The sequence below is a fragment of the Emys orbicularis genome, chromosome 5 (assembly GCF_028017835.1).
Source record: "Emys orbicularis isolate rEmyOrb1 chromosome 5, rEmyOrb1.hap1, whole genome shotgun sequence".
NCBI lineage: Eukaryota > Metazoa > Chordata > Testudines > Emydidae > Emys > Emys orbicularis.
The window spans coordinates 47,390,701-47,415,095 of NC_088687.1; the positions used below are offsets into that span (position 1 = coordinate 47,390,701).

General features: G+C 41.0%; 1 protein-coding gene across 1 annotated transcript in view; it reads right to left on the reverse strand.

Annotated features, from left to right (window-relative positions):
* The window catches only part of SCLT1 (sodium channel and clathrin linker 1), a 136,235-nt gene that overhangs the window by 5,320 nt on the left and 106,520 nt on the right, over positions 1–24,395 (reverse strand). Inside the window, exon 20 of the mRNA XM_065404799.1 lies at positions 5,590–5,668. Coding sequence (XP_065260871.1) covers positions 5,590–5,668 — 79 coding nt within the window. The remainder of the gene's footprint in view (positions 1–5,589; positions 5,669–24,395) is intronic.

Consider the following 24,395-nt stretch of genomic DNA (forward strand, 5'->3'; position numbering starts at 1 on the left):
AATAAAATGCTGACCATTGACTGTGAAGGTAACCAGGACGGGTAGAATTTTGGTAGATGCTGCTGCTAGCAGAAAGGAAATTACTGTATAAGAAATTTTCCATTCTTCAGCCTAGCGTCTCTCACAATTCTGATACACATGGGAAGTAGCAAGCAGAGAACAGGAGTAGAACAGTCAGAAAAGTGAACATAAGAAATAGGAAAGACCCTTTTTCTGAACTGCTCAAATAGCCAGGTTATGTCTGGACCATTACCTGCAGTACCTTCCTGCCAAAGGAGGCCTCTATGGAGACAGAACGTCCGCCTTATAGTATTTGATAGAGGTGTTAGCCAATGATCATGTGGCTGCTCTGCAGATCTCTGCAGTGGAAGTGCACACTCTTTTGGCCCATAAGGTTGCCATGCATCTTGTAGAAGATGCCTTGATTCCTTCTGGAAGAGGTGTACTGGATGGCTTGTATGCCTCAGTGATGCATACTCTGATAGAAAGGGATAGTTTGGATACTCTAAACCCTTGACACTTTGGGATGAAAGGAACTGAATAGGAAACCTGATCTCCTTGTGGATTGTACACACTTGATGTAAGTTTTCAGTCTCGTTTGACATCTAAGGTGTGCCACTGCTTCTCAGTCAGGTGCTGTGGCCATGGAGAGAATGAAAGAAGTCACTAGCTCAAAGAGATGGGTGGTCAGGGCTTTCAACACCAGTGGTAGGACCCACTAAGGGAAGACTGTTCTGACAGCCCTGAGCAATCTGGATACCTGAAGGTTCTGCCAAGGACCCTGAGGATCCTGTGAATTTGCATTTTTGTTGCACTCTTGGCATCAGGCACTGAACTTGGTCCACATGAGTAGATTTTCAGTGTTGAAACTGTTCTGGATGACAGCAGAGGCCTGGATTGTTTTGGAAGATAGGCCGAGTGTTGTTAACATTTCCCTTTCAATAGCAGGCTGTCAGTTGAAGACTATCTGGGTCGAAGTGGAAAAAAAGATATCAGGTCTTGTTAGAAACTGCAACAGTTGTTATCAGATCAGTGAACCAGTATCTCTTTAGTCAGTTCAGAGTTCGGTCATCCTTCTTGCCTTAGCTTTTGGTTCATCTTTCTTAGGAGAGAGAAGAGTGGAAATACGTATAGCAGGTCTTGAGGCCATGTGTGAGACAGAGCACTGGGCCTGAGTTTTGCTTCCCGGGTGAAGAGTTTTGGCTATTTTGTATTCTTGCGATTGTCAAAACAGGTTGACTGAGGGGAGACCGAATGTCTGTGAGATCAGAGTGAAGACTTCCTGGTTCAGGCATCACCCTGAGCAGCTGACTTTGTGTCTGTTGAGTCAGTCTGCCTTTAGGTTCGGTTCTTCTTTTGTGTGTATCGCCTTTAGGGAAGTGTGAGTCACGTCTGCATGTTCCATTGTCTCCATTGCTTATGCATGAAGGACTATGCTCCTTGTTCCTTATTGCTTATGTACACAATTGTGGTTGTCTGGCTAGACCAGGACTTGGTTGCTCTCTAGGTAGGTCTGGAATCTCAGTAAAGCTAGTTTGTCAGCTGTGAGGTCCAAGAGCTTGATGATGAGATTCCTTTTCCCGGGCTCCAGATACCCTACATTTTTCTGGGTCCCAGAAGTGTTCCCGATCCCTTCAGACTAGCATCTGTTGTGAGAACCTGCAGGCCTGGAAGGCATATTGAAAGACCCCTGCAGATGTTCTCTGGGACCATCCATCATTTTAGGTAATCCAACATCTGGTTGGAAATCATTACCCTGTCTTACATTCACTCCAGAGAATGGTCCCACACTCTCAGAAAAAAGGCCTGGAGACACAATGTGACCTGGCCCATGTGGAGACCCATATGCAAGAGACAAGAATGACCAGTAGCTGGAGACACTGAGCTATGGTTGGCCTCATGCATTTGTCCAGCATGGATACCAGATTCTGGATCATCTGAAATATGTCTAAATGATGGGTAGATCTTAGACACCGCAGTGTCTATCTCCACTCCAAGGTAAATTGTGTTTGTCAAGGGAATCATGGAACTTTTCCTCATGTCATTGCAAAGCCATGCGCTTGGAGGCAATCCAGTGTCTGGGTTATGGAACTACATGCTGCACGGCCTGTGAGCTATGCCTTGCTGTGATTACGACTAGCCACTAAAGACTCTGGGTACAGAGGTGAATCAGAAGGAAAAGGCTTTGTCATGCTAAGGACTTTGTTGGTTTGGAGGAAAATTCATTTAGGTTTCCTTGGAAACTTCTGCTCCAGATTTTCTCCTCCTGCCAGAGTAACAGTCCCTTCTTAGATAACCTTGGCATTGGTAGCAATTAACTGATTCCTGTGCTGGCTTTGATAGAGAGGACAGAGATCTCTCTGCAGTCTCAGCTACTAAATTCTCTAATGTTTCCCCTAATAGATCCTCACTGGTAAATCTAGATGCACAGAATGAGTGAAGACTATTCACAGATGTAACATGACATCCTTGTAGCCACTGCGTTAGAAGCCATTACTCATCACAAATTACATCAAGGGTTTGACCAAGACAGGACCCAAGATGTTTCACTCCAGTCAGGGATCATACCCCTAGAAGATGAACCATTTGTTTACCATGAAGTAGTCTTATCTATTTAATAGATGAAAAACCTTTGGTCTGAACAGCTATAGCTGAGGTTTTGAAATTGCTGTGCAATGTTTCATTGCTCTTATGGTCTATGGGGTCTTGCAACACTTTCTGAAGGTGAGACATCCTCATTTGGATCTTATGATGCCCTCAAAGGAGGCATCAATGGGAAAACACATCATAATAATGCTCAAAGGGAAAGATGTTTTATTATTAAGTTTCTTGCAGGCCAATGACTGACATCCTGTCGTGGACAGACAAGGTGGACGAGGTAATATTTTTTACTGGACTGACTTCTACTGGTAAGAGAGAGAAATTTTCGAGCCAGAGAGAGCTCTTCTTCAGGTCTGGGAAAGATATTCCGAGTGTCACAGAAAAATGCAAGATGGAACAGGTTGTTTAGCATAAGTAGTTAGCACATATTGTAAGGGACCATTCAAAGAAGAGTGCCCCCTTAACACCTCTTGAGTCATAGGACAAAAAGGGGGGTTAATGGGTTACAGATTTTGTAATAAGCCATAAATCCAATGTCTTATTACAACAATCTGTAACCCACTAACCCCTCTTTTTGTACTAGAAAGGGTCTTGTCTTATATTTGCAGTCCTTTGTTGCCCCAGGACTTACCAGGAGGAGGCCAGGAGGCTTGAAAACAAAAACATTTTAGCTTCTCAGAAAACAGCTAAAATAACAAATCTAAAAGAAAAAGATGGGACCGAGGAAAACTACTACTGTGGAGGCAGAAGATCTGGCAGCAAGCAGAAGGGTGTGTGGCTAGCACAGGTTGTGATGCAGCTTTGAGCTGCCTCCAGAAACTGCAGACAGGAGGGGTATAGTTCATACATATCAGAAATGTGGGAGATGCAGGGCTGCATAAAATGGAGGTTACTTACCTGTAACCGGAGGTGCTTTGAGATGGGTGGTCCCAATCTGTATTTCATGCGCACCATGTGCCTGAATCTGTATTTTTTTTTTTTTTTTTTTAAATAAGTAGCGTCTTTTGGCCCACACATGTGCTCTGAACTGAGAGAATGAAAGGTGGTGCAGGCAGATTCCCCTCCAGTTTCCCATTTTTACCACAGTCCAAATAATTCACAGCAGAGGGGATGGAAGGAGTGTTGTGGAATGCAGATTGGAACCACACATCTCAAAGAATCTCCAGTTACAGGTAAGTAACCTTCCTATCTTCTTTGAGTGATGGTCCCAATGCGTATTCCATGTGTGAGAGATTAACAAGTAGTAGTCAAACAGGAGGTGGATGCCAGGACACAGAAGTGATAGCAGACTGTAGTACTGCTGTCCACACAGCTGAATCCGTGGATGACTGGGACCAGAACATAATGCTTCACGAAGATCTGCAAAGAGCTCCAAGTAACTGCCCTACATATCTGTGTGTGTGTGTGTTGCCCTCTGGTGGAATGAGCCCTCAAACCGTGTGTGTGTGTGTGTGTCATCCACTTAGCTGTGCCAATATACCTTGACCCCTTGATTGCTCTGCTATGAAAACAAATAGTTTACATTTCTTTCTAATGTCCTTTGTATATAAAAGGCCAAAACACTTTGTATATCCAGAGAGCCTTCTCTCTTCCCCCAAATCATGTGGTTTCGGACAAAATACTGGTAAGTGGATTACCTGATTCTCATGAAATTCAGAAACTACTTTAGAGATGAATCTGGGGTGAGGGAGTAATGAGACCTTTTCCTTATAGAAGATCGCATATGGCAGGTCCGCCATGAGCGCTCCCAGCTCATTGACTCTTCTGGGTGATGTCATTGCTATTTGAAAGGCCACCTTCGTAGACAGATGGGCCACAGAGCATGTGACTAGAGGCTCAAAGGGAGGTTTAGTGAATGACGACAGGACAAAATTGAGGTCCCACTGAGGTGCCAACTTTACCAATGGTGGAAAGGATCTGAGAAGCACTCTCAGAAATCTAGTTGTGACAGGATGAGTGAAGATCATATGGTTATCCACCAGAGGAGGGAAAGTGCTGATCACTGCTAAATGTACTTGCACAGAAATGGGATCTGAAGACTTTGGGATAAGTAGATACTCTCAGGGTATGTCTACACTACAAATTACTTAGGTGTAACTTATGTCGCTCAGGGCTATGAATAATCCCCACTCCATAGTAATGTAAGTTATACCAACCTAAACACTGGTGTAGACAGTGCTATGTCAGCGGGACAAGCTCTCCCGCGGACACAGCTACTGCCTCTCATGGAGGCAGGTGTTATTAAGCTGATGGGAGAGCTCTGTCCTGTCGGCTTAGGGCGTCTTCACCAGAAATGCTACAGTGGCACGGGTTGCAGGGACGTGCTGGCCGCCACTTTCCGCAGCTCCCATTCGCCGGGAACGGCGAACTGTGGCCACTGGGAGCTGCGGGCAGCCATGCCTGCGGATGGCCAATGTAAACAAACTGTCTCGCGGCCTGCCAGTAGATTACCCTGATGGGCCGCAGGTTGTCCACCACTGTTTTAGAGAGTGCTATCCCAGATGTACTACAAGTGTGACAAAGGCATATCTGTGTTCAAAAATGTCCATTATTTAATAAGGCACACTTTTCAAACAAACCTTCCTTTACTTTTAATGTATAATGGAAGGCACATTCGTTTATTCATTCCTACAGATATTCTGTAAACTCTACCACTCATATAGTATGCTAAGAACATTACCTTTTTTTACTATGCTACTGCATAATGAATATAATGGGCCCACCTTTAAAAGGCATACATGAATAAGATTAAATGATCTTTAAATAACATTTTCTGAATCACCACACAATTTATATATTAGTAACAATGAAAGAGGATCTCTCCTTTCTCATGTTTTATGATTCGGGAGCAAAGTTAAGAGGGATTCTAAAATCTTCAGAGGCACTTATAAACTAACTACGTAACTCATCTGCATAAGGTTCAGTAAGATTCTACAATATGTGCATGTAGTTGTATCAAAGTGGTTCCAGTGAGGGTCATTATCTTACCTCAGCTATCTTTTCATTTGCCATTTCCAGCTGAGAAATCAGCTCTTGTGTATGAAGTTTCTGTCGACTCAGCTCACTTCTATCAATCAGACCAAAGAAGCTGATTAATGTACAGTAATGCATCTGTTATCCAAATAACTAACATTTAATAGATCCTTTCTTGAGGAAGTTTTCCTGGTTTAGTCCATTTTTAATTAGACTGTTGCTCACAACACACCCAGTCAGAAAATATCCCAACTCTAGCTTCTCAGTGATATATTAAAAAGAGTGATGGCAAAGCCATGGTGTATTTTTTATTAAGACCAATAGCCCTTGTCTTCAACATAAATACTCACATTATACAAATATAGCATTAAGCACACTCAGTACACATGCAAATTTTATTTGCAGTGTTCCCTGCTTACATGTTAATAAACTGATAAGTCAACTAAATTAATGTCATATGATTAACCTAAAAAACAAGCATATTGACCAATTCAGGGAAGTACCTCTCTGATGCACAGTCTGAAGTACATAAAATATAATTGCTCATTTTAATCTTTAAAAATGTAGGCAGAGATATGGCAATACAACTTTTAGAGAGAAAGGTACGGTAGCATGATACAACTACAAGCGTTTAGGTAAGACATTACTTAAGAGTAGAAGGAATTATGTAAATTGTAAGGTGAAAAAGGATACAGGAAAAGGACAACAGCCATTCACTCAAATGGAGAAAAGAGGCAGAAACATAACTTTCAAACAGAAGCTAATCAGCTGGAAAACAGCCTCTCCCCCAGTCTGTAATTAGTAGTTAGTTTATAAATTAAACTTCAGAGCATTTTGGAATAGCTTGTTCAGGATGAAAAGTGCTTCTAAAAACCACATTCTATTGTATTATAACTGGCCTTTAATGATCTCAGAAAGATTGTCTAAGAATCAGAGTTTAAGGCCAGAAGGGACCACTAGATAATCTACTCTGACCACAGGCCACCAACACCAGAACACTAAAAAGATGAAATCAAAGTAAATGAGACCCACAGAAGATTAGAATATTATGAGCCACAGGCAAAGAATAGGAGGGACTGAGGTGCACCAGTGCTCGAGGTTAATGGCAGGGAATTAAGTGAAATATACCCATAATCCTGGCAAGTGACCCACACCCACGTGCTGCAGAGGAAGGCCAACCCCCCCCCCCCCAACATCACTGCTCATCTGACCTGAGGGAAAATTCCGTCCTAATCCCACATATGGTCATCAGTTAGATCCTGGGCATATGAGTAAGAACCAGCTAGCCAAGCCCCTGAGAGAGAGAATGCTTGGTGCATCTCAGAGCCCTAGCCCCCTCTGCCCAATGTCCTGTCTCCAGCCATGGAAATCTCTGAGGCTTCAGAGGAAAGATATAAAAAACCCTTCCCAGAATACATTGGTGGGGGAGGGAGATCCCTTCCTGACCCCCGATGGTGAGCAGCTGAAACCCTGAAGCATGAGCTTCAGGAACATAAGACATAAATTGGAAGCGAGCCCCAGCACTGTTGAGTCCTGGCCCCTACCATCACAAACAGCCCTGTCACACAACTGTCTTCATAAATTTGTACAGCTCCCTCTTACAGTTCCCCACAACTTCTATAGGGAGTCTGTTCCAGAATCTCACCCTTCTAATGGTTACAAACTTTCTTCTAATTTCCAGCCTGAATTTGTTCATGGCCAGTTTATATCCATTTGTTCTTGTGCCAGCATTGTCCTTTAGCTTAAATAGTTCTTCACCTTACCTGGTACATACCCCTCACCCCAATGTGTTTACAGAGAATAATCGTATCTCCCCATAGCCTTCTTTTTGCTAGACTAAACAATCCAGGCTCTTCCAGTGTCCTCCCATAATAGGATGATCAGGGGAATGAAGAGCCTAACAGCTTTTCTCTGCAGCTGTTCTAGTTTAAATTCATCTTTCTTGAAGAAGGGTGACTACAATTGTACACAGTGTTCCAAATGAGATCTTACCAGTGCCTTATACAATGGCATTAATACATCACTATCACTATTGGAAATGCCTCACCTAATACATCTTAGGATCACATTTGCCCTTTTCCCCCCACAGCCACATCACATTGGTGGCTCATGGTCTTCCTGTGATCGATCCACACACTTAGGTCTCTCTCTTCCTCCATCACAAGCTCCCAGCTTGTAGCAGAAATTCTTATTATTAGACCCTAAGTGCATGACCTTGCACTTTGTTCTATTGAATTTCATCCCATTTTTGTCACTTCAGTCTTCCATATCTTTCCTGTACAATATTCCAATCCTCCTCTGTATTGACGATGCCTCCCAACTTTATGTCAGCAGCAAATATCATTAGCACACTTCCTACTTTTTGTGCCAAGGTCATTAATAAAAATATTGAACAAGTTTGGTCCCAAGACCAATCTTTGAGGAACTCCACTAGTAACCTCCCTCTAGTCTAATAATACATCTTTCAGCACAGTCGGTAGACTTCTCCCATTTAGCCAATTCCTTATCTACCTTAGAATGCTCATACTGATCCACATTTTCTCTAATTTAATGATTAATGATTTCATGTCAAATGCTTTACTGAAGTTCACATATATTAAATCTACTGCACTTCCCTTATCTTAAAAATCTGTTGTTTTCTCAAAGGAGGAAATCAGGTTAGCCCAGCATGGTCTACCTTTGGTAAATCCATGTTGTAGTACATCCCCTTTAACATTTATCTGTATGAATTTCCATTTCTAGACACTGATTTCCATCAGCCATAGTGTTTTCATACACACATTCCATATCACAATTGTTACTTAAAACTGAGGCAAAGTATTCATTTAGTTTTTGGGTCATACCTAGATTATCTTTAATTTCCTTCCCATCCACACTGCATAGCGGCCCAAAGTATGTAGCTCAAAAACTTGTCTCTTTCACCAACAGAAGTTGGTCCAATAAAAGCTGTTACTTCAGCCACCTTGTCTCTCTAATAATCTGGGACCAACATGACTACAACACTGTAAAACATCTCTTCTTATTTATTTTAATTTCCTTGGCAAGAGCTGATTCAGCTTGACTTTTAGTAAGTCTACTTCATTCTTACATTTTCTTACCTCCATAATGTAGCTTTCTTTGCTTACTCCTAAATAAGCTTTTTGAGGTAGCTGTTCATCCATCTGGGTCTGGAGCCTTTCCCTACAAGTTTTTTTCCTTTTGCTTGGGATTTAAATCCTTGAGCTCTTTAATCCATCTAACTTCGTTAACTGCAGCAATTCCCTTAATTTCCCAAAGTCTGCCCTTTTGAAATCAAAACTCAGTTGATTATCTGGTTTTGATTATCCTGCTATTTCACTGAAATCATGTAATCAACTCATGATCACTTGATCCAAGGTTATTTCCTACAAGCAGCTCTTCTTTGATGTCCTCACTACTTACCAAGACCAAGACTAAAATGGCCATCATCTCTTGTTGGTTCAGTGATGATTTGATGAAGAAAACTGTCATCTTTCACATCCAGGAATAAGTGGGCTCTACCAGTATTAGCAGCATTAGAATATATAATCTATACCCAGGAAGATAAAGTCCCCTGATTATGACAATACTCAGTAGTATTTATCACTCTAATATGAGAGAGATCACTATGCATACCTGAATCTGGCCCTCTGGTCTATGGCAGAGCCTTAAAATTATCCCTACAGAACCATTTTTACAGTCCTTCACCAAAGAGATTTTTGACCCAAACAGATTCTGTTTTGTCCGAACTATCACTTCTTATTTCTTTACAGTTTATCACTTTGTTGATGTATAGCGCTACCCCACCACCTTTACCTTCTTATCTTTCCTAAACAGAAAACACCTTTCAATTCTACTATTCCAGTCATGGGTGCTATTCCACTATTTTTATGTAATCCCTGTATATCTGGTTTGACCTCCTGCAACAGTAGTTCCGGTTCCTCCATTTTATTGCCCAGACTCCTTGGATTCATGTACATTTATTTCTGTTGTTTCCCTAATACCTCAATCCAATTTTCTAGCTTGTATTGTTCCATCATCCTGTATTATATCTTCATTTAGCTGATTTTCCTGCTCCTGTGTACTGAAGCCAGGCGTGGAGATGTCAGAAGTCTCTCCCAGCCTTCTCCCCTCATCTCCTAGTTTCTTTTTTTCTAGGAATAGGGTCTAGGAAGAGAAGACAACGATGGCTACTGAGGCAGCAATAGAAATGACCCGAGGAGGAGAGAAGTCAGAAGATGGTTGGACGCAGAAGCTTGGGATGTACATCATCATTGAGGGGGTATCTGATGGAAGCTACTTATGCATGAACTATCACTAACTGTATGAGCTGGGTCTGTATTTAAATATAGCTAATATTAAACTACACACATACTGATAAAACAAATTTTTTTTTGAAAATAAGGAAATTGTTAATTTTAAATCGTCAAACACTACCTTTTTAAATATCACTTTACGGTCCAAAGAATAATTCTGAATTCAAAATACTAAACAAGTCATTGAAAAATAATCTATTCCTTCTACACCTGTGCGATGAAGTGTGGAACTGGCACATTCAACAGCACAGACTTTATCAGAGTGGATGTGATCATGTACAGTGTTACACCAAGAAAATATTTTTAGTTGGAACGTCACACCAAACTACACTTGAATCTGTTAGGGTCTGCTCAGCAAGTGTCTGCAGTGTGAACTTCAGTTCACTGATATTAGGGTGCAATTCCTGTAATGACTGTCACTGTGATATTTTGGGGATCACCCAGCCCAGTAAGGGGTTTTGTCACTGGCTGTCCTGTAACACTGGGATGCCTTAATGGTATGCTGTTATGGCTCAGATCCCTGACACCAGCACAAGGTCTCACCCTGATTCCAACAGCCTAGTTACTCCTTGTAGGGTCACTCCAACAGTCCCAAGTCTTCCCAAGTTCTGAACTACCAGACATTCAGACTATCCCCCTCTGGTTCATCACCCCCAAAGGGATGAAACCAGCCCCCCCCGTTATCAGTTCATTTTGGCACATACATTCCACAGTTTGTGCACCAGATGCCTGCTTGGGTAAAAATAAACAAAAAGTTTATTTAACAGAAAAACCGCAGATTCAAAGATGAAATAGTAAGGGAAAGCAAACACCTCCAAGTTACACAGAAAACAAACAAAGATGTCATCTCAGGCTTTACACTTCCATATTAGATAGCTTGTATTAGAAAAGGGATTCTATTGCCTTTGAACAGTTTCCCAGTTACTCACTAGCTATAGGAGGGATCCAACATTTCACAGACAGCTTCTTGTCAAGAGGCTGTACCTCAGTTTCTAGATGAAAACTTCAGTTTCAAGCCTCCTTTTTTAAATGGCTGCCCCTGCCCCTTTTTTAAACCCTCTCCTGGCATAGTGACTCATGGTTATTCAGAGTCGGGAAAATTCCCTCTAATTGATAGCCAGAATACCTCAGTATCTTTCCATTAACTTTAATGGTCCACCACTGTGTTTTCCTGGGTTGCACGGCGGATTGTTACTTGAGTCTAGTTTTGTGTAAACACCTGGCTTGTGAGGCGCCTTTCCCTGTCTCATTGCTCACAGCCCTGTTGTGAGGTGAAACGGAAATTGATTAGCACAATTCTCCATATACACAAATACATAAATTCATAACCATAGTCTGTATATAACTCATAATAACCATGAAGTTCTGAGCATTACAAGCTTTCATAAAAGACATTACTCGATATATTTCCATAGTACACTAATGAAGCACATAGTACACTAATGCTAATTTTTGGGCCTAAACCTTCTGAGGTCCTCGTAGGGTTTCTGGACCCTGATTGTCATACTAACACATCTTTAAAGGAAAGGATTTAGCCTTATAAATGACCAGGAACAATAAAGGTACTGGGCTAAAGAGATGATCCATTCTGCTTATTAAAAAAATTAGAATTAATAAAAAAAACAAAGACAAAGGCTTTAAAAAAGTTGATCAAATTAGTTTCTATTCAATATTGTCTTTGCAAAGTAAGTAGAAAACAAAAGGTGAGCTGTTTAGTATTTTGGCAGATGGATGATGAATCTGCCAGCTGCAGCAAGTACCTACTGCAAAACTCTCATATGACAAATATAGTACGTGCCAGATGTTTTTTTCTGTTGAATTATACTATCATATGCTTCAGTTACTCTTAATAATTATGCATTCTGTGGATTGCCAGTACCTGCAGCTGTCTCTCATCCTTAAAATAGGCAGCTATGGCTGCCAAACGTTATAGTAGTATAGCCAAGAATAATGTTTTAGAAATGGAGGAAGCCTCCTTTGGCTCAAAATGCTGTGTAATTCAGTTAATACATTGTATGGTACATCAAAGTACACGGTTCTGGTCAACACCTATATTTAGACATGAAAACTGGAGATTAGTTACACAGTAGTACAAGGACAAGTCTGAGGACTCTCGAGGAATTTACATGACTAAATGTGTAATGACACGGGCACCACAACTATGACATGGTGAATGAGAAAACTGGAACAAAGATACCTAAGGCACCTGCAGTCAAGTGAAGATAGTGTTAAGACTAAAATTAAAAGCATCATAATAAATAGAACCCTTGCCATACAGATTGTGAATTTATGTATGAATTTATCACTGCTCATTGATGAAAGCTTAAAAAAAAAAAAAAGCAACTCACCACTTTATTTGCTGAAACATAACGGATCTGTTCTCTCAGCCAGTTAGATTTCAATGCAGATAGCTACATTAACGCAATGTTAAAGTTACAAATGTAATCATATAACTAAGAATCTCACAGCAACTTGTCCCCATATTATATTTTTTCATGTTGAGACTGCTAAAGACATGTGTCAATATGTACAGTATGTGTATCACTAGAATTTTTTTCCCATTGACTGAAAATTGTGACTTTTATAGTTTCATGCAATTTTTAAATAAATTCTTTTTTATAAAGAAAAAGACAGCTTGTGCTTAATGATGCTAGCATTAAATGGCTCTTGTTAGCTTTGTAGATAAAAATTTCATTCTAATGAAAAAAGCTTAGAGATAAATATTATTGCCCTTACTCAGGTTGAGTAGTACCTTTACTCTGCAATCATCTATGGATTTCAGTGTGATTACTGGCAGACTAAGGTATGCTCAATGCTAGGGAGGCAAAAGCTATCAGAATTTGCAGAAAAATCTTAAAATTGTGTGATCTATTTTTTTTTTTTTACATTAGCAGTTTTCATTTTCTCCTCTGAAGGCCATTTTTGGTATCATTTTACTGTTTGTTTCAATATGATATTTGCAATCTTCCTTGTGAATATTGTTTTAGCCACTGTCCCTACCAGAATCCTGTTAAGGAGAAATGTGCTGATGTTACATGGCAAGGAGGATTTCCTTAGGATCTGCTAAAACGTTATGGTCACTAATTATCTGCTAAATCATTTTTCAACTTACTTCCTCCCCCCATCCCTAAATTTAGGACATATGTCATTGAAGTCTAAATACTAAGATGGGTGAACTAGAGTGCCTGGCATTAAGTGAGGACATTGATACAGTAGGCATCATGGAAACTTGGTGGAATGAGGATAATCAATGGGACAATGCAATACCTGTACAAAAAATATACAGGAACGACAGAGTAGTTTGCACTGGTGGGGGAATGGCACTACATGTTAAAAAAAAAAGTCAAATAAGGTGAAAATCTTAAATGAATCAAACTGTACCATAGAATCTCTATGGATAGAAATTCCACGCTTGAGTAATAAGTGTAGCAGTACAAACGTACTACTAATGGTGGTGACCAGAATGGTGACAGTGACTGTGAAATGCTCAGGAAGATTAGAGAGGCTTCAAAGGCAGAAAAAACAACAATAATGGGCGATTTCAGCTATTCTCATATTGACTGGGTAAGTCACCTCAGAACATGATGCAGAGATAAAATTTCTAGACACCATAAATGATACTTCTTGGAGCAGCTAGTTCTGTAACCCACAAGGGGAGAGGCAATTCTTCATTTAGTCCTAAATAGAGCAGAGGATTTGGCCCATGAAATGACTATAGCCAAACCTCTCAGTAAGTGCCCATTACCTCTGGGTAATTAAGTTTAGCAACCTTGTAGAAGAGAATGTATCAAAAACCCCACCACAATAACATTTTACTTTAAAAAGAGGATTTACACATGAAGGACGACACTAGGTAGATGGAAATTAAAAAGAGCAGACACAAGGCTAAAATGCCTGCAAGCAGCATGGAGATTGCTTAAAAACATCATAGTAGAGACTCAGACTAAATGCATGCCCCAAATGAAAAACAACAGGAGGAGGACCAAAAGAATCGCCATGGCCAAACAGCAGAGTAATGGAGACTGCTGGAGGCAAAAATGTGGAAGTCAAATCCTAATGAGGAAAATAGGAAGGAGCACAAACCTTGGCAAGTAAAATGTAAAACTATAACACAGGCCAAAAAAGAATTTGAGGAGCATCTTGCTAAAGATAAAAAAAAAATTACTGTTATTTTTTGCAAGTAAATTAGAAGCAGGCAGGCTGCCAAACACACAGTGGAGCCACAAGACGACAAAGGTTTTAAAGGAGCATTTGAGGAAAACAAGGCCATTGCAGAGGATGTGGGAGAGATACCCACATCAGAGCTATTCTTTTTGGGCAACAAATCTGAAGTAATGGAACTGATGTCAGGCTAACGGGCCTATGTTACCTGGGTCATTCCGTTCACTCCTTTTGAGCAGGAGTCACTGAATTCAATAGGGAGTAGATCTTAAAAATTGATGCACGATGTGCTCTTTAGCTATGAGACTTCTTCAGAGATGAATAATTACAAGTCAAGTTTGGAGGATATTTGAGTTATAGGTGTTGAAAGCGATTAATAGTTTTGAAAAAAGTGTTTTTTCCCTCAAACACTCTCATAACTCAAAAATTGCTGAATAGATTTTAACAAGAACAATTTTAGCTCATCATTAAGTTTCACCTCAAAAGAATTTTAAAAAACTATAAATGTGAAAATAGATAATGGAAATCTGATCACAACTTTAAATAGGCTTTGCTACTGTAAAGATAATAATACGACAGGGTTGACACCATCACTTGTCAGCAACAACATCCAGCAGATAAAAATATTACATCTGCATTCCTATGACAATGTCTCCTACTTCTAAAATAAACATTTTGGGTATGTTACAACCATTCTTTACCAGCAGAAGACCATTATCCAATGAAATGGTTCTATTCTATTGACGTCTCTTAATTACTACATACTCTATAATAACAGGCAGAAAGTCTAGAAGCTATTAGCACTAGGCTGCATGAAAATTTCTAATCCATTGAGTTGAACTCCTGAACCCATGATATTTAATATAGAGGGGGGGAAAAAGGCACTGCAGTTGCATGGAAGTAAAAAGGTTTATATGAAACTGACACAGGAACATACGCTGTCAGTTCTTCATGTGGCTCTGCATATTTCCCACCTCTGAGTATTGTGCTACCTTGAGATGCCTTATGGTAGACCCTTCCTAGCAGTATTGGAGTGCTCTCATGTCCCCACCTCTCCTCTGAGCATCACCCTACATTCTGAGGGCCAGGTTGTAGGGGGCAGAGAACCCTCAGCACCTCAGTTCCTTCCAACCACATTCTTGGACAGATGTGAACCATTCTGATCTTTTTGGAGTCTGAGCCTCTCTCTTCTTTAGATAGTTAGTGTTAGTTCTTTAGTATAGTTAGTTTCTTTCCCAGTTTTGGGTTATGGCAGAATCTAAGCTGCAGAACAAACCTGGATTTATGAGGTTGTGCTGGTACTGGAAAGCAGGCATAGATGACCTCCTCCTAACAGAGAGAATCAAATCCAGAGAGCGGGCTGTCAATCTTGTGTCCTTTAGTTTTTCCAGAAGTTCATCTGTCTTTTCACTGAAAAGTCCCTCCCCTTCAAAGTGGAGATCCTCCAGCATAATCTTAGTGTCTAGAGCTAGAGAGGATGAACCAGCCTCCTGATCGTCACAGTAAATGCCAGTGATCTGGCAGCAGAGTCCAAAGCAACAAGGGGCTCGGAGAGCGTGTTTGGCTACTTGTTGGCCCTCCACTAAAATGGCATTTGCCAACCCTCTTATTTCGACTGGTAAGTTGCCTGTAAAAACAATGCTATCTTCTCCCATAAACGGAATTGGTAGCAGGCCATGACCACCTGATAATTTGCCACCCTAATACCAATGGACAATGAAGAGAACACCTTTTCCCTAACAAATCAATCCCTCCCCCTTGTTGGCAGGGGTGGAGTGTAGTTGTCCAGATCTTGCCCCATTATTGGCAGCAGCCACCACCAGTGAATTAGGGATAGGATGTGTATGGAAGTAAGAAACCCCCTTAGAGGGTATCTTTCTTAGAAATAGATTGTCAAGAAGCAGTTGTGGTCCACACAGATTACACTGCTCTACAGCCAAAATGCTTCTGAAATAAATGTAGTCAAACTTTACTAATTCTGGGTCACTGAGAACGAAAATGATGCTTAAAATTGTTGATTGGCTCTAGTTTTCAAGATATGCTATTGGGTCAGTATATACGACCCTTGACTTGGGAATGGCGGAGGATAAGTGAGTTATAAAGGGAAGGGATCTCAATTTAAACCAGAAATGACTAAAATACATCTTTGACTGGATCTATGAATAAATCTATGACTGGGTTTGGACAGTACTTGCTTTTTAGGCAAAACAATGAATGATGCAATCTGAAGCTGGTATTGCGTCATACATGATATGAATTGCATCATGTTATTCCTAGAAGTCATGGATGATGCAATCATAACGAAGCTTACATCACTCTGCTGAACAAATTGCCCTATATCAGCTCTAGAAATCATACAGTGTCGTGCTCTCTTATTTGTCAGTGTTTGATTTTGCAAAGGGACACATTTCTGTTTAGCCAAAGTGAGCAGAGATGCCTCGTACTTGTGTGAACAATGCAGATAATTTCTGCTATGTTTGTGGTGAAGTGACTTTTGCATCACAAAAGCGCAGTATAATCACTATGGTTAAGAAAGCCTATCACCTTTATTTTGGCTGCAAAATTGGAGATCAGGACAAGAGGTGGGCCCCACACATATGCTGCAACACTTGTGCAACAAATCTTCGCCAGTGGTTGAACAGAAAAAGGAAATCTATGCCTTTTGCAGTGCCAATGATTTGGAGAGAGCCAACAGATCATACCAGCAATTGTTACTTCTGCATGGTGCCTCCAGTTGGGAAAGGTGTGTCAAAGAAGAAAAAGTGGACTGTGCACTATCCAAACATTCCATCAGCTATATGCCCAGTACCCCACGGAGAAGGACTGCCGGTTCCTGATGCACCAGAATCATTCTCACTTGAGTCAGACGAGGAAGAGGATGAAACTTCTGGTCCTGAACCATCAATGTCACAGGACCCACATTTTCTCCCATCCTCCTCCTCTGAAGCACACCTCATAACACAAGGTGAACTGAATGACCTAGTCAGGGATTTGGAACTACCCAAGAGTAAGGCAGAGCTGTTGGGCTCCAGACTACAGCAGTGGAATCTCCTGGCAGGTGATGTTAGGGTTTCCATGTTCCGTGACCGTCAAAAGGATCTTGTCCCATTCTTCTTCATGGAAGGTGATCTTGTAGCCTGCAACAACATCGATGGTGTGATGGCAGCCCTCAACATCGTTCACGATCCAGATGAGTGGAGACTGTTCATTGATTCATCGAAGACGAGTCTTAAAGCTGTTTTACTGCCTAATGGCAATGTTTTGCCATCAATTCCAGTTGGTCATGCAGTCCATATGAAGGAAACCTATGACAACATGAAACAACTTTTGAGGTGCATAAACTATGATCAACATCAGTGGTAGCTTTGTGGCGATTTGAAGGTTGTTGCTCTCTTGCTTGGTCTGCAGACTGGATACACAAAGTACTGCTGTTTTCTCTGCGAATGGGATAGTCGTGCAAGAGATTCCCACAACATCAAGAAAGATTGGCCACTCCGACAGTCATTGGAGCCTGGGAGGAAAAGTGTTCAGCATCCACCACTTGTTGAATCAAGGAAGATTTCGTTACCACCCTTACACATCAAGCTGGGTCTGATGAAGAACTTTGTCAAGGCCATTGACAAAACACAAGCAGCTTTCAAGTACCTCCATGGAAAATTTCCAAGGTTAAGTGAAGCTAAGATAAAGGACAGTGTCTTTGTTGGTCCTCAGATTCGTGAACTTCTTAGAGATGATGCATTTGACCATGCACTGCGTGGCAAGGAAAAGATGGCATGGAAAGCCTTCCAGTTAGTGGCAATAAATTTTCTCGGAAACAACAAGGCAGACAACTACAGGTTGTTAGTGGAAAACCTCCTCAAGGCATACAAAAGCCTTGGTTGCAACATGTCACTAAAGATACATTTTTTGCACTCTCATCTAGATTTTTTTCCACCGAACTGTGGAGCAGTGAGCGACGAGCACGGCGAGCGATTTCACCAGGACATTGCATCAATGGAGAAATGCTATCAGGGCAAATGGAGCCAATCAATGCTTGCAGACTATTGCTGGACAGTGACAAGAGATGCTCCATTTAATGAATACAAGAGACAAGCCAAGAAGCGCCGAGTAGACACTGAATAGGACTAAACTATGTACAGAATAGTTTTTTGCCTTTTGTTTCATAATAAATTTTATTTATATAACCCTTTTGCTGATTTTTAAAGTGTTACATAAACAGGACAGGTGAAATATTATCATGTAAAGCAACCATAAACACATGAAAAGACCTAGGTTTACAATTTATGATTAAAACTCTACTATCTACACAATATACATAGACATAAAATGTAAAAACTTAAATATCTTAGAAACAGTAGCCAATCAGTTGTTTTAATTGTCATATTTGAATTCAGCACATCAAAATACATAATAAATAGCACATTTTAATCTCTGAAGCAGACGACTTCTCAAAAATTGTAGACCAGTGTTAACCAGCTATAGCAAACCATCCAAAATGGGTGGGGACATTCTGCTCCTCAAAGTAGCAACAAAGATATAAAGTACCAGGCGAAAAGTCTCTTCCACAGGCACTGCAGGAGGATTTAAAGTGGACACCATATGATCCACCAAACTATGGAATTGGTTAGCATCCTTGGAAGGAAAAGAGCCTGATACCACTCACATGTTCATCTAATGTGATGGCAGTAATGAAAGCCACTTAAATAGATAAATGATAGCACACTCAGGATTCTGAGGGTAGTTCAAAGGGCTCGAAGGACAGTTTCATTAGCATGGCCAACACCAAACTGAGATCCCAGGAAGGGACAGGATCTCTAACAGAGGGATATACATTTGATAAACCCTTAGACCAGACAATGAACAAACAGTAATCTACCATCAACTTAAGTATGATACACAGAGTTGGCAGCAAAATGAACTTTTAATGATGAATTAGAAAACCCTTGAGACTAAGTACAGTAACTATTTAGGAACATAAAGAACAGAAGCAGATACAGGGGAATCAGGTTTTCCCTTCATCCATGTCTGAAATCTGGTTCACATTGAATGGTAACAGCTTCTAGTCACCTGTTTTCTAATTAGCATGTCCAGATGAAAAAATGACTGCTTGAGAACAGAGTCAGAGCCCAATCGCCCATACCATCAGTTGAAGAAACTGTAGACCTGGGGGAAACAGAGAGACTCAAAGGCCTGGTCCACACTAACCTCCCACTTCGGACTAAGGTACGCAAATTCAGCTACGTTAATAACGTAGCTGAATTCGAAGTATCTTAGTCCGAACTTACAGACGCTACAGGCAGGCTCCCCCGTCGATGCCGCGTACTCCTCTCGCCGAGCTGGAGTACCGGCGTCGACGGCGAACACTTCCGGGATCGATCCCAGAACATCGATTGCCTGCCGCCGGACCCCGAGGTAAGTGTAGACGTACCCAAAGACTCAGCCGGATGCTGCAGAAGCTCGGTAAATCACTGTTGACGTGGCCAACCCAGGGCAATGAGAATCATCCTGGCCCTGTTGTAACATATCTTTCTTCCTACCTTCTTTATCGATGGAAAGGCATACATGAAATCTTTTCCCCAGTGAAGAAGGAAATCATTGGACAGGTACAGACTGTCCCTGCCTATTCTGGAAAGAAGAGACTTTTTTTGTTGGACCTGATCGTGAGCAAGTCTGCATCTGGTCCACTGCAGCTGGAGAATATGGTCTGAACCACCTGCTCCCTTAGGGACTATATGTGCATCTAAGAGCTGTCTCCACTGAGACAATCAGCGACTACACTGTTTGATTTTCCCTGCCAGATGCAGAGCCACAGGATAAATTTTGTGAAGGATACACCAATCCCACAGACTTACAGTCTCTGCACACCAGAGAGCAGAGCGAGCACCCCCCTACTTGTTGATGTAATACATCATTAATGTATTGTCCATCACCACCTGTACAACCCCTCGCCCATAGATGGAGGAGGAACGATCTGAGGGCTAGACAAACAGCTGTCAGTTCCAACACACTGGTGTGCAGAGTTCAATAAGACCAGTGCCCTCAAACTGTCATATGATTCACATGCTCCTTCCCCCATTCAACCTTTGTTTGACGCATTCTAAGCTACCATCAGAGATGGATCCAGAGGCTTGAACTGTATACTTCTGAGTAAATTTACTCTGACCGCCATTCTAGAGAAACTATGATGTTCAGACCATGGTGAACCACGTGAACGCTGTCCCAACTTGGTCTGTAGACCTGAGACAGACAGTGTTGCATAGGTCTCATTCTCAGATGTGCAAATAGAGTCACATAAATAGTAGGCATAAGACCCAAAAATAATTTTACTCTGAGGGGAAACTGTTGAATTTTTAATAGATACTGGTTCATCTTGAGAAATCTTTCCTCTGGTAGGAAGGCTCTCCCTTCCACAGATTCTGGCATGGAGTCTAAAAAGGGGAATCCTTTGAATAGGGCATAGAACTGACTTTGGACTGTTCAAAAGAAGCCTGAGGTCCAAAAAGAGATTGGTTGTCTCTTATCTTATGCAGGGACCCCTTGACTTCTCTTATCTGAGGCAACTTTTCTACTTCTACAAGTTGTGAGAGGGTTCCTGAAGAGGGAAGGGCTGGGAGAACTGGGGGGAGGCGTTTTTTCAAATTGTATGGCATAGCACCTTTCTGTGTTCTCTAGCACCTGTTGGTCCGACATAATTTGTTTCTATGTGTAGATAAAGTGAGCTAGCCTGCCTCCAGAAGAGGGGGTAGACCGGTCCTGATTGTCTGGTTCTTGACTCTCAATTGTCTCATCAAAATTGAGGCTTGCTGTTCTGCAACAAAGATGCGGACAAGGAACTGGGTTGTTTGGATTTAGACCTTGGTCAGAATGGCCTCTTACTATGTTGACTTTGGAAGGCTGTGGGCTGCTGGTATTTTTGGTGTCTCTGTTTCAATGATAAATAAGATGACAAAACCTGAAGGTAAGAGATTGCTGTTTGTTCATTGTCTGGTCTAAAGGTTTATCAAATGTATATATCCCTCTTTTAGAGATCCTGTCCCTCAGTTTGATCTCAGTTTGGTGTTGGCCATGCTAATGAAACTGCCCTCAGAACTACCCTCAGAACCCTAAGTGTTCTATCATTTATCTATCAAAATGGCTTTCATTACTACCATCATGTTGGCCAATGCCCTTATAACTGATTCAACTTTCACTTCTTTCATAAGGACAAGGTAGGTCTAGACCTGATCCCAGGTTCTTACCTAAGGTGGCATCTGATTTTCACGCCAAACAGACAACTGGCCAATATTTTTTCCCTAAACTCGATTTTAATAAGGGAGAATCTGTCCTTCACACTCTGACTGCCCGAAGGGCCCTTGCTTACTGCTTAAATAAAACTAAAAGTTTTCATAAATAGCCTAGTTTGAATCTTATACTAAACATCATACGGGTTGTATGGTTTCTTCCTAGACTCTCTCTCGATGGATTAAACGATGTTTGCTGACGGTTATACGCTAGCAGGAGTTCCCGTACCTGCTTCGATTCAATCAGATTCTATTAGAGCTGTGGCTATCTCCTTTGCTTGTCTTAAGCAGGTGCCAGTCACTGAAATTTGCAGAGCTGCAACCTGGACTTCAGTGTACACGTTCACTAGCACTGTGCTTTACACTTTGTTTCTAGAACAAATGCTGGATTTGGAAAAGTGGTGCTTCAGTCTCTATTCAATTAGGACTTTGTTCCTGCCTTTAGGTATCAGTCTATCCTATAAGTGGGAATATGCAGAGGCACTCAAATAAATGAAGGGCACTTATTTGTTACTGGAGTTCTTTGAGATGGCTCTTCATATTCACCACACTCCCCACCCGCCTTCCTCTCTCTGTCAGAGTCCTTGTTTGTTCTGTGTCTCTAGCTTTGCGGTGGAAGAAACGGAGGTGGTGAGAGCACTCTGACCCCTATATAGCCTACAAAATGTCAGTGACACTGAGGAGAGGGATAGGGTGGGGCGGGCACAAGAGCACTCTAGCTGACACTGCTAAGAAGGTTGTACCTTAAGGCAGCTCAGTACCCATATGAGGGAATGTGCAGAGCCATCTTGAAGAATTCTTGCTACCAGTAACTATCATTTGGCCAAAAAATCAGAGTTTAATTTATGCCGGGGTGTGCCAGGGCTGAGCCCCAGCACTTCTGGACTTGCCACATCAGTTATGAAAGTAAAAAAAATTGCTTCTGCCCTGGCACCTAATTGCTTGAGTCCCCGAATCTCTTTCATTACAAATTAAGCACTGTCAGGAAGTACAATGAAAGAGAAACATTTGTATAAATAGTATTTGAAGGCGAGCATCACTGTTGACCAATCTGTAATTAACTGAAACAATAATGTGCTTCAAGTTTCTTTAGTCAAATCAGAGGCTGTCTATGGAGTAAGAAAGGATACCAAACTTGAGGGTGAGATCCTAGTGTTCAACTCAACAGTATGTGCTGTCACTTGGCCTTGTAAAATAATACTTCCATAAGTAATGGGACTGCAGAATTGGGCCCTAAATTAAATTTCACTGCTTTTTGACTTAGCACAGAAAAACAAATCTTAAAGTGAAGCACGAAAACAGGAAAGAAAGCATTCAAATGAAGGCATGCAATTATAATAGTATCTAGAATCTGTAGTTAAGTTTTCCTTCCATCAAACATATGTTCACAAAAGCCCAGTGCAATAGTAACATATAAAACTTCCCATCCCAGTGTGTGTAAGCACTATCTGCAGAGGAAGATGTTTATGCATGAAATTATTACCTTAACAAAATTAGGGCATGTTCACAGTTCAGCTAAAAATATTTTTTCTTCAAAGTTATAAAAATATATATGGTAATTTTGGACTATGAATACAGAGTCTTGCTGAAATAAAAGGATTTTTAAGTATAGGTGTTTGCAATGGAATAAGTGTTCCAAAAAAACATCTTTTATATCAAATCCTTAGAAGGTTCAGAGTAATACTACCTAGTGCAGGAGTGGTATTGCTGATTCTTTTCTGAATCATAAAGTTTCCTGCATGGATGGATTGAAAAACAAAAGTTTAAAGTCAGCAAGTTCTGCATCATTTGCAGACTTACTAACCCCTTCCCCTCCCCCCCACCCCCATACTAACTTTCTAATATGAGCTGGAACTTGGTTGTATCATTTCTCTCATATCTACTTTTATGACATGTCTACAATTCTGTTTCTTTCCAGTATCTTCTAGCTGTCTAGGTAGATCTTCGGCAGTTCCTGATATAGTATACGTGAAACCATCACTTTTGGTGCTGGAAAAGGCCTCAACATTGGAGACACAAGTGTTTCCTAAGTTTGTGTAAACAATCTGCCTCATTTCCCAAACTTCCATACAGTCTTTCATTTGCAGATTTTTTTTTAACCTATAGAAGCCATTTTTCTGATGGGCCTTGCCAGGTCTCAAGACTGACTGGGCTGTTTGTGCTTCCTTTCTTTGTTGGGATACTGGAACCCTCTTTTTTCTCATACACATTTCATTCATCTAATTTTCCCTCCCCATGTACAATTCTCACTTGTTATATACTCTCCTGAACTTTGCTGCTGATTTTGAAATATTTCTGTTTTCCCTTGTTATTTTTGACTTTGCTTTCTGTCTCTGCTCTGTTATATGCCAGCCTCATGTAAAACCTGTAGAATTATGGCCAGTTCTGTACACACTCCTGCAAGGCAGGAAAAAACACTTCTGGCCAGTCTTCTCCCAGAAGGATGTATCTATGTGAAAATTATCTTCTATTCTACAGAGCAGGGATGGCCAACCTGAGCCTGAGAAGGAGCCAGAATTTACCAATGTACATTGCCAAAGAGCCACAGTATTATGTAATGATCATATTAGTATATATGTGTGTGTGTGTGTGTGTGTGTGTGTGTGTCTCATATAATTTGATACTGTATATTTATTATGCATTTATAATGTATAGTTAACAATAACAACAACTTGTCTTAACGTTTTACTTAGTGGGACTTCTGGCAATCTTTGCTTTTAACAATTCCTTTGAAGTAGTTTGGTTTGTGTTCAGTTGTGCTCACACGCAGCAGTTCTCTTAAGTGGCTGTCTGTCAAAACGGATCGGTGCTTGGATTTCACATGTTTGAGTGTTGAGAAAACAGACTCACAAAGATAGGTCGAGGCAAACATCGAGATTAATTTTAGGGCCGTACCTCTGATGATGGGGTATTTATCCTTTGGTACAGATTTCCAGAAAGTAAGGATCCCCTCAGTCTTTTGAACCGATTTCAATCTGTCATCTTCCAAAAGTTCGATTATTTCCATCTGGGATGTTGCTTCATCAGTAACTAAAGGGGGCTTCAGACAATCGGCTTCAGATTTCTG